At 31.4% G+C, this 11,320-nt stretch overlaps 1 protein-coding gene across 4 annotated transcripts; it reads left to right on the top strand.

Annotated features, from left to right (window-relative positions):
* Positions 1–3,714: 3,714 nt before the first annotated feature.
* Positions 3,715–9,588, top strand: LOC114261952 (protein transport protein SEC13 homolog B). 4 transcript variants are annotated; one of them, XM_082908646.1, is made up of 3 exons: positions 6,950–7,120; positions 7,480–7,498; positions 8,394–9,588. In XM_082908646.1, the coding sequence occupies exon 3, from the start codon at positions 8,488–8,490 to the stop codon at positions 9,391–9,393; it is 906 nt and encodes a 301-aa protein (XP_082764772.1). In that variant the 5' UTR covers positions 6,950–7,120; positions 7,480–7,498; positions 8,394–8,487; the 3' UTR covers positions 9,394–9,588. The 4 variants fall into 4 exon arrangements, with proteins under 4 accessions (XP_028058080.2, XP_082764772.1, XP_082764774.1 ...); XM_082908648.1 differs by having other exon boundaries at positions 8,426–9,588; XM_028202279.2 differs by lacking the exons at positions 6,950–7,120; positions 7,480–7,498 and adding an exon at positions 3,715–3,763.
* Positions 9,589–11,320: the final 1,732 nt, after the last annotated feature.

Raw genomic sequence — 11,320 nt, forward strand, 5'->3', positions numbered from 1 at the left:
TAAGCATCACAAAGCATGCTGGGTTTTGTGATTGTCCCACAATATTTTTTCTGTCCGACTGAATAGGTATTTGCAACCTTATTTTGAAGCATACTGACTTGTCATTCTAATGATTGAGAGCATAAGAGGCATGCTATGAAGTACGGACACCTCTCTGGAGGTCACGTATCTGCACACGTGTTAGACACACTGGAAAGAGTATGTCACGCTGGGACACTAAATTGGGACAAGCTGAGGACTATTTTTTTTCTTTCTAAAAAAAATTATTTATTTTTTAACTAAAATAACATACCTAAAGTTTATAAATTGATAAAATTAAATATTTGACATAAAATACGTATTAAATATTTAAAAATATGACATATAATAAATATATAAAATTATATTTTTTGTACGTGTCCCCAACGTGTCGTATTCTGTATTTTTTGAAAATTTACGTGTCCGTGTGTCTGTGTCCGTGCTTCTTAGGAGACATGTTGTTTAAGAGTGATTGATAATTGTTGTTATTGCTCTTTAGGTTTATATAAAGGAAAGAGCATAGCATAACAATATCTCAAAATGGTATACACAAACCTAATGGCTTGTGGTAATTTTTTTGAGGCTTAGAAGTATTTATAGTTTACCTCAACATCACTGGAGATGTTTTGATTTCTCATATATTTGATCAAATTTGGTTCAATTTTGCATTTTCATCTCTCATAAAATTTTCTACGTTTGAAACTAGTTGGTGGTTACGTGGGCATAGAATGATTTCCATATTAATCTATTAGTCGATATGTGTCATGATAGTGATAGGTCTTTACCTAAGCATAGGGCCAAAAAGAAGCGTTATAAGCCATATGTGTGTAATCCGTTATTGTGTTCAAACTAGTCCTCTAATTGATGTTGGTTCTATCAATCTATATATGATTTGTTTCTTTGTTCATGATGACTCGATCATATCTGCATCTATGTATGCATCCGTTTTTTGATTCTTGAGACTGATGTCTTTAGTTTATTTTTTCTTCTTCAATTAATGGAATCTAGATATGGAAAACATATCTTTTAACTGTATTTAGGGGTTGTTTGGGATGACCTAAATAAGTGTACTTTTTGTCTTTTTACGAAAAAATGTGCAGAAAAGTAGAGAGGTGATGTGATGGAAAAAAAATAAAAAGATAAAAAGATGAATTATTTGGGACTTTCCAAACTTGGCCTTAATATGTTTCCCATCTTATACTCTATTTCATGTGTAAGACAATATCGTTACTTAGTGGTTGTTCGATAATCCAATGTAGCACTTAACACTGAGGCCATGTTTGTTTGAGCGGACTGGATTAGCATTCCCATGACTAATAGTCTTAGGATTACGAATCCGTTGGATTATGTATTCTATCTTAATTAATAGTCAAGTTTAAAATAATTAGTTCGTACTTCAATTGTTTAACCAAACATTGGATTAATAATTTTATTAGACTATTAGTTCAATCCCAAACTCATGTCCACCCAAACAAACATGGCCTGAATGTATTCAGGTGAAAATACATGAAGTGCATTTGAGAATCACAATTCAAGTCACTTAAAAAAATCAAGTACTAAAAATAATAGGCTCTTTCTAAATGCTAAATTTCTAACAGCTTGTACTCCGTGAAAGTGTATCGTCATCACCTGTGGTGGAGGCACATTAGGGCAGGGGGTCACGTGCCCTGGGTTTTGGGAATTTTTATTTATTTATTTTTAATATAAAGAAAATATTTTAAATAAAAAAATTTATAAAAATATTTTTTAAAGTAAATGTCAATGACATTTTAAAATTATAAGAAAAATAATGATTATTTTGATTAAAAATAAAGAGACTATGATAAGTCATAATGGTGATGTCTATTATTATTGACATGCAAACATAATTAATTTCAATGAAGACATGAAATTTATTAGATTGTTAGTTATATTTGACATGTAAAGTTTATCTTCCATGTGAAGTTTATCCTCTATGTGTTTCTTTCCATTTATAACTAAAATGACCACTATATAAATTATAATCAAACAATACATCTTCAATTATAAAAAATAAAAAAAAAATTACAATAGGTCATAATTAATATCAGAATGAGTCATAACTAACTATTACTTGATATATAGTCATAACCATAATAATAACCATAAGAAATTATAACTAAATTATATCTAACACTATAATGTGTTATAACTAAAGACCACGAAAATCATAATTACGACATATGATAGACACTTTTTTTACGGTATGTTTTATAGAATTTCTCTACTAAAATATATCATTTCTATCTCAACTTATCTTCTTTTGTAAATTTCCAATCCACCTATAAAATAGTTACTCCCCAATATTTGTATAAAATTTAATCTCAAATCCTTTAATTTAAAATTCACATTTATCCAAATGAACTCTTAATATTTAAGTTTAGTAATATCTCATTGTTGTTTATTATGAAAGAAAAAAAATTTAATGTTGTCATTAATTTGTGTCCCCTCTCCACTGAATTCCTGGCTACGTCACTGGTCATCACCCCACCAACAGTATCACCATTTTTGCTACTAGCATTGCCAATACCTTTCACCATATTGTCGCTACCACTCACTACAACAAAACTAACCATTTACGGCATCATGTTTATGGCATGCATTAAATGCATGTCGTAGTTAGTACATTCTACAACATTTTTTTTTTTTGGCAAGTCGTTAATGTTTTATCAATAACAACATACATACTATGTAAGTCGTTAATTCATATATTTATGGCATGCAAAAGTATGCCGTAAAAATGTATGTTTTTATGACTTACAAAAATGTCGTAAAATATTTACACTTAAGACGACATACATTTTATATTGTAAAATATTATAACATTACACGACATGCTAATGAATATCGTGAAAACTTGTAAATAAAAAAAAAATCAATTTGATTTTTTTATGACATGCAAAAGTATGCCGTAAAAAATGTATATTTTCACGGCATACAAAAATATGTTATAAAATATTTGCACTTAAGACAACATACATTTCATGTCGTAAAATATTAAATTTGATATTTTTTTGAATTTAGTGATTTTTTAAGAAAATTGAAAAATATATCTAAGTATATGTAAATTATTTGAATTTAAAAAGTAAAAAAAAAAAAATTATTTAAAAACTTACACCACACTCCCTCTCATTCTAGATCCATACCTGTTTTTGTCCCAAATCGTCTCATTCTCTAGAGAAATTATATTTTAATTATAAATAATAAAAAAATTCTAGACGTTCTTAAATATTTATAAATTTTTGGTAGATATAACAATTTTTTATTTTTTTTCCAATAAACTAGATATTCCAGTTATAATCTAGATTTTTTTTAATACAAAAATAATTTATGAACTTAAATTTTTTTTTCTAAAATTTTCTACTCCAATTTTTATTTATTTATTAATATTGTTAAAATTACACATACTTTGCATCCCAAATTTTTCTTATTAATATTATCATTTGTTTTTTTGGAACAGATTTATTAACAATCTGTTTTAAAATAACAATTTTTTTTTAAACAGATTTATTAGCAATTTATTAGGTGAAAAATGTAATTAACCCTATTTATTATATACATTCAATGTTATTGAAGCCGCATCAACCCTATTTATTTGATTAATACTAATCTCATTTCTATAATCTTGATGCCACATCAACCCTATTTATTTGATCAATACTAATATCATTTCTATTATCTCTCTCTCTCTATCTCTCTCGACGATATCATCGATCAATACTTTGCGGTAAGTGCTCATCATCGATTCTCCTCTGTTTGATCCATTTTATTATATTTCTAGATCCTTCGGAGTAAGGGTTTATTGATCGATTCACCCTAAGAATGTCAATCTCTACATTCAGGCCATTAATCCTAACCCTAAGAATGCCGATCTCTTCGTAGATTGTGATGAATTGCGAGATTCGATTCAATATTCGTATATTCTCTACACACAGGCCATTAATTATGTTCTGTTCATCAATTATGTTCTAAAATAATTATGTTCTGTTCATCAAGTGAGTTTCTTGAGTTGTTTGCTTCAATTGGATTCGATTAAGCTTCTATTTGTGTTAGGTTTGATTCTTGTTTTTCTGAAATAGTGGGTACTTTGGGTCAATGAATTCTAAGGATTTCTATGAAGAAGCTACATTTGGATCAATGAATATTTCTAAATGATAGCAGAATTATTGTCTTTTTATAATTTGGCCTCATTTGGAACTAGTTTTTTTAATCTGATTTGAGAGAGAGGGGGGGGGGTGGCGCGCGGGGGGAAGGTAAATATTCCTATTCCTAGTGGTTTTTGATATTATACTTTCTACCAACAGTTTGTCCCTCTTGGGTATATTAGCTGTTGTTTTGATATCATTTGCTCATTTCAATAATCAAGTGTTTTTGCTTTATTTTTTTTCCCCACCTAGTAGGATTTGTAATTGAGAATCGGATAAGTGATAATGTGTTATGGCTATGAGAAAGACTTGATTATACAAGTACTTTTTATCAATGCATTAGAATCTTAGAGCATGTTTGTTTTGAGGGATAAGAGGGTGAGATTGGACTATTAGTCCCACCGAACTAATAGTCCATTGTTTGTTTGAAAAATTTTGCTCCGGACTATTAGTCCCACAAACATGGGACTATCCTATCCCATGGGGGTGTGGGATAGAAACCATGGGATTGGTATCCCATGGGATTATTTTGTGAAATGTCTATTTTACCCTCCATGCTATTACTTAGTGAACAATTAGAAAAGGGTAAAATAGTCTTTTGAATATTTATAAATTATTTTTTTAGTGTTGTTAATTTAAAACTATATATTAAATGAAAAATTTTAATTATAAATTATAAATTAAATTTAATTAAAAATAATAAATTATAAATTATGGCCTTATAAATTAAACTTTTTTAGGGTTGTTAAAAAATTAAATTTAAAAAAATTTAATTTACATATTAAATAAATTTTTTTTAGTATTGTTAATTTAAAATTATATATTAAATAAAAAAATATAAATTATAAATTAAATTTATTTAAAAATAATAAATAATAAATTATAAATTATGGCCTTATAAATTAAATTTTTTTAGTGTTGTTGAAAATTTAATTTATATATTAAATAAAATTATTTTTTTATTGTCGTTATTTAAAATTATATATTAAATAAAAATATAAAATATAAAATATAAATTTAATTTAATTTAATTGAAAATAATAAATTAAAAATTGTGGCCTTATAAATTAAATTTTTTTAGTGTTGTTAAATTATAAATTATAGATTATAAGGGTAAAATAGTCTTTTGAATATTTATCCTTATCCAGTCCGTCTAACCAAACATTGGATTTACTAAAAATAGTTCAATCCAATGTTAGTCCCGGAATACATTGTCCCGAGACTATTTGATTAGATTAGATTTGTATCCTATGAATTACAATCCCCTCTTATCCAGTCCGTCCAAACAAACACACCCTTATAGCATTGGCATGTTGGGCAGTCACTACAGAGGCATAACAGCTCCAATGTGGGGCTAATTTGAGTTTGGTGCATTTCTTGATTTAGCTAATTTTACTGTTTATTCCTTGATTTTAGTGCACGGAAAAGATACCTTTGTCTTTAGGGCAAATTACATATATACCCCTCGAGGTTTGGCTAAATTACAGATACCCCTGAGGTTTCGGAAATTACATCCCGCCCCCTGAGGTTTGTATTTTCATAACAATTTGCCCCTTGAGGTTTATATTTCATAACAAATTACCCCCTAATTTCTTATGAAAATATAGCATTCAGGGGGAAATTCGTAATTTCTCAAACCTCAGGGGCATCTGTAATTTAGCCAAACCTCGAGGGGTATATATGTAATTTGCCCTTGTCTTTAAATAGATCAAATAAAGTGGAATGGCAAGTAAAGTGCAAATTTACGTGACTTACAAGAAACTATAGGGAAAATTAAATACTTATAATATGTTTCTCCTGTCTAGTAAAGAAAGTTTCTATTAGTGCAAATACAAAATTTAAAGCTGGAATAATTATTGTCATCAATTGTAAATTTGTGATATATAATACAAGTGCAAAGATATGACCCTCACCTCCAAGGTTTTAAAACGTAATGATTTTGGTGGTTACCGCCACTCGTTACGGTCGCTTTTACAGTGTGATTGAGATTCACAGGTGTGTCGGTCATAGCGGCTGTCGTAGCGGTCGTAACGGTGCCATAACAACCGTGATGGCCTGTTACACCCCGTTACGTAACGGTTCCAAACTGTTTCTTTCGAAAAAACACACAAAAAAAGGCTGAAAATGAAGGAAAAGAGATAGAGAGAAGAGGGAAGATAAAGAGAGAAAATGGAGGAGCAAGAGATAGAGAGAGAGAGAAGAGGGAAGATGAAGAACATGTTATTGATTTGTTAAAGTTGTAAGACTTATGCTATTCTATTCAACTGTTATCACTCAACCATTTTGTTTGTATGTGTCTATCTATATATTGTCTAAAAATAATAATAAATAATAACTGTGGTCATTATCTATTTGGCTTGGTTAAAATATGTATATATATATTTAGCTTCTTATTTATTCTCTTACTTTTGTCATTGTTTATCTTATATGTAATAGTTACTGATTGATTTTTTGTATAATATAAAGTTATTAATTATTAAAATAAAATATAAAAAACTCAGTTTATACTGATTTAAAAATATAAAATATATTGGATCATACTTAAAAATTTATAAAAATTGATCAATATTTATTTTAAACCCAATAAATATGATCATGGAAAAAAAATATGCGTATCAGTAAGTTTTTTTCAAATTGTGTGAAAAATAAAAAAATTCACAGTTCCGGTTACCGCAACCGTTACGCTAAGGCCTTTACACCCCGCCACCGCAACCGCGCCACCGCCAACGTTACAACGATCGCAACCACTTTTCAGAACCTTGCTCACCTCTCTTCCTTTCCTTTTCTTGTTTAGTAATGTGAATAACAGGTGAAGAATGTTTTAATACTTTCAAATATTATTTTTCTTCAAAATGTCTGAAATGTTTATTACTTTTTCCTTTTGGCAGGGATCTCGATACAAGAAGTTAACTAGACCAATTCCTTCACAAATTGGCGTTTGAGAGCATCTCCAATGCACTAGGCATATAATACTTGTTAGTTAAAATGCCTAGTGTGATTCACTTTTTTCAATTCCAATGCACTAGGCATATGATTAGGCATTTTGGCTCAATTCATATTCACTAGCTACATGTAGCTAGCCTTCAACACTAGGCAAAATGTATTCAATCATTAGGATCATTTCCCTCCATCTTTGTTGTTGACGTGTCATTCTATAAAATTAATAGTATTTGGATAAATAGCTAAAATAAAGAGCATGGTTGGAGTAAAAACATAAAACAGTTGATAGGCAAAATAAAATATATACTTTATAGAAATATTTAGATAGGTAAAATGCCTACTACCGTTGGAGATGCTCTGAGGCATCTTAAAATACTGTATGGATCATCATCTCCCAATATATTAATATTGGTTACGAATATCACTTTTTCATTTAACTTGTGAACATTTTTTTCTAGTGATTAATGTTGCTATTCACAATAAATCAAACCAAACCAAACAAAACATTAAGTCCCATCATATCCGGTGTGGGAGTAGGCCAACATTTCTGTTGGAAAATAGGAAGTTTCCAAATCCACGGCCAAGTACTTATTACTTCTTGGGCTGTAATTGCTATTTTATTAAGTTCAGCCACTATAGCTGTCTGGAACCTACAAACTGTGTCGACTGGCGGTCAGAATTTCTTCAAATATGTCCTTAAATTCATTCGAGATGTGAGTAAAACCCAAATTGGGGAAGAATATGGTCCTTGGTCGGTTACATTAATGTTCCTATTCACATGTCTGTTCAATTTCATATGATGAAAGATTAAACTACAAATGTTTATGATTGAATAAAAAACTAATTGCCCGAAAATTGGCGGAGACAACTATAGCATCAACATCCATGTGAAAGATGTTAAAGGTATATCTTTCATGCATTGTTTTCTGGCTAAAAATAACTCTTGTAACAGAAATCGCCACCATCGTTGCCATTATCACAACCACAACCACCATCTTCATTGCCACCCTACCACCATCCACACCATCACCATCACCATCACCGCCACTCTATTGCACCATTACCACCACCATCACCTTCACCTTGTCGCCAACCCCATATGAAGACGGTTCATACTTTGAACTCCATATGAAAATTTATTTCTCAGTTTTCAATTTGTTGTTTTTTAAACACGACCTTATTTGATTGCTACTTTTTATCACCATATGAAGATAATTCGTACTTATGAATATGAATCTAAAAATCCTCGGCATCTCACTTTCGTTCAATTAGGGTTGTCTTGTACCGGCTTATTGGAACGGAAGTGATTCAAGGTTAAAGGGTCAAAACAAGGAATTTGAATTTGTTGTTTTCTTGGAGGAAGCAAATGCCTTCTCAAAAGATTGAAACTAGTCATCAAGACACTGTTCATGATGTGGCGATGGATTACTATGGTAAGCGTCTTGCTACAGCTTCTTCAGACAACACCATTAAGATAGTCGGGGTGAGCAATTCGACCTCTGAGCATCTTGCCACCTTAAGCGGTCATCAAGGACCTGTGTGGCAAGTGGCTTGGGCTCACCCCAAGTTTGGTTCCCTTCTTGCTTCATGTTCTTATGATGGGAGGGTCAGACTTTGGAAGGAAAGCAACCAAAATGAGTGGAGCCAAGCCCAAGTTTTTGATGATCATAAATCTTCTGTGAATTCCATTGCTTGGGCTCCTCATGAACTGGGTCTATGTTTAGCATGTGGATCCTCAAATGGCAATATTTCAGTTTTTACTGCACGATCTGATGGTGGTTGGGACACGTCACGCATTGACCAAGCTCACCTAGTTGGTGTTACTTCCGTTTCATGGGCACCATCAATGGCTCCTGGTGCTCTTGTTGGCTCTGGTCTGCTTGATCCTGTTCAAAAGCTTGCATCGGGTGGTTGTGATAATACTGTAAAAGTGTGGAAGCTTTATAATGGAGTTTGGAAGATGGATTGCTTCCCTGCTCTTCAAATGCATACTGATTGGGTTAGGGATGTTGCTTGGGCACCTAACTTGGGACTCCCTAAATCCACAATTGCAAGTGCTTCACAGGATGGGAGAGTCATTGTGTGGACTGTGACAAAGGAAGTGGATCAATGGGATGGTAAGGTTTTGAAGGATTTTCTGACCCCTGTTTGGAGGGTCTCTTGGTCACTCACTGGAAACATACTGGCTGTGGCTGATGGGAAAAACTATGTAACATTGTGGAAAGAAGAAGTAGATGGAGAATGGCAACAGGTGACAACAGTTGAGCCGTAAAGCTCGAGCCCCCACCCCTTTTTTCTCGTGATTATAGTTCAATACTTTGCTTGAAATTGAGGGTCCTAGGACAGTCAAAACTTTTAGTCTTTATGAGAAGTCAGTTGCATGATATGAAGGTTTATGAATATTTTTTACCTGATGATTACAGCTCACCTGAATGTTTACAATATACTTCTCAATATCTGGTTTAAAGATTTGTTTGCCAGGTTGTCTGCTCAAGATTTCCTCCCCCACCCCACCCCACCCAACAAAGCGATGTTTTGGAAAATATTCTAACTCAATCTGTTACCTGAATGACATGAATATGTGTAACAGAATACTGGTCTTGTAAATGCATCAACACTCCAAGCTTTATGACATTGCGAGTGTTGCCATTTTCAGTGTTACTTTAGGCCAGTGCACTTTGGAAATGCTTTTCTCGTGATGAGAATCATGAATGAAATTCTCACAGCATTTCAACCTTCTGGACATGTCAAACCTCGTGGGAGAACGGAGTAATATCTCTTATGTTTTCCAACCCCCTTGCTAGTCATCCATGTGTGATATCCTTTACCATGTCAATTGTCAGACTTTTTGTTATTCTAGTTGGAATCAACAGTCCCATAAATAGATTTAAGATGTAAATCTTTGGTGTATGAAATTGTAATTCTTTTTTCACTTCATATTCATGATGAATTGGATGTCAGTTATTATTATTAGTGATCCCATGAATGCTGTGACTGAAATATTATTAGTTGACCACTTTAAACTGGATTGAATGATTGGATTCTCTCCTTCTTGTATCTACAAATTGATTTATGAGCCCTAGGTTTGATATGCTAAACTAGTGATGAAACTTCAGTCATTTTCATCTTCCTCTAGCAATGTCTAGCAATGTCCTCCAGTATTGCACTCACTCATAGGCACAATACCCACATGCAGATCTAGTTTTGTCAAAAGCTGCTTCTTCCCATAGGCTGTGTTTGGGGGAGTAGAGTACTGGGTGATCATACTTCCCCATCAATTATATGAGGAACTATTGAGTTCCATAGGGGATACAAAATGAGATTTAACATTTTCTTTGTTTCTTTGTTTTGGTGAAAAATATTTTTTGTAAAAAAATTTATTTAAAAAATATTTTCTTATATTTGGTTGCATTTTTTAAAATAATATATTAATGATTGTAATAGTGGTTGGAGATGGTGGGGGTAATGGCGTGGTGGTGGCAGCAGAAGTAATTTCAAAGGGGATATTCTCCCTCCTAATTTATTGGAATGATTTTGACTAGCTGTCATTCTAAGTCTCATGATGTGGAAAAAATATTGAGCATCAGTTCCACTTCCACTTGCCAAAATTATTCCATCCCTACATCATGGTTCTAGGTGATGGGCTTGAAAATTAAAGTACTGGAAATTTTTAATATTGAAATTTAAGTTCGAAAATGTTAAGATAAAGATGTTAGTTAATATTCTAGAATGTAAATTAAAGGGGAAAAAAATCTAAAATGTAAATGAAAATTATATTATCTTTTATAGATTGTTTTTAAATATGGAAAATAATATAAAAGTCTATTTTGTAGATCGATTTTCTAAACTATGAATAAAATGTATACATATCTCTTTAATTTTTAAAAAATAAAAGAAGTGACATATACCTGTTATATAAATAAAATTGACTTGATAAAATTAATACTATTAATTAGGATGTGAAATAGTTGGTCACCATCTCATTATGTGCTATACATTATGACATAGAAAATTAGTTAATGATTTTTATAAAATCATGAATCATTATAATGTATAAATAATATGATTAGTTAATAATTGAGAATATATGAGCAGCATTTATTGATGAGTTCATCTCTCTAACTTGACATTAAAACTTGTTCTCAATAATGTTATGGTTTTGTTTAGATCTATAGAGATTTTGTTAAGAAAAATAAAAA

This window comes from Camellia sinensis, chromosome 15 (assembly GCF_055761805.1).
Source record: "Camellia sinensis isolate YWXY chromosome 15, ASM5576180v1, whole genome shotgun sequence".
Lineage (NCBI taxonomy): Eukaryota > Viridiplantae > Streptophyta > Magnoliopsida > Ericales > Theaceae > Camellia > Camellia sinensis.

Coding starts and splice junctions, on each gene's coding strand:
- LOC114261952 (XM_028202279.2), top strand. CDS start 8,488: ATGCCTTCTCAAAAGATTGAAACTAGTCATCAAGACACTGTTCATGAT.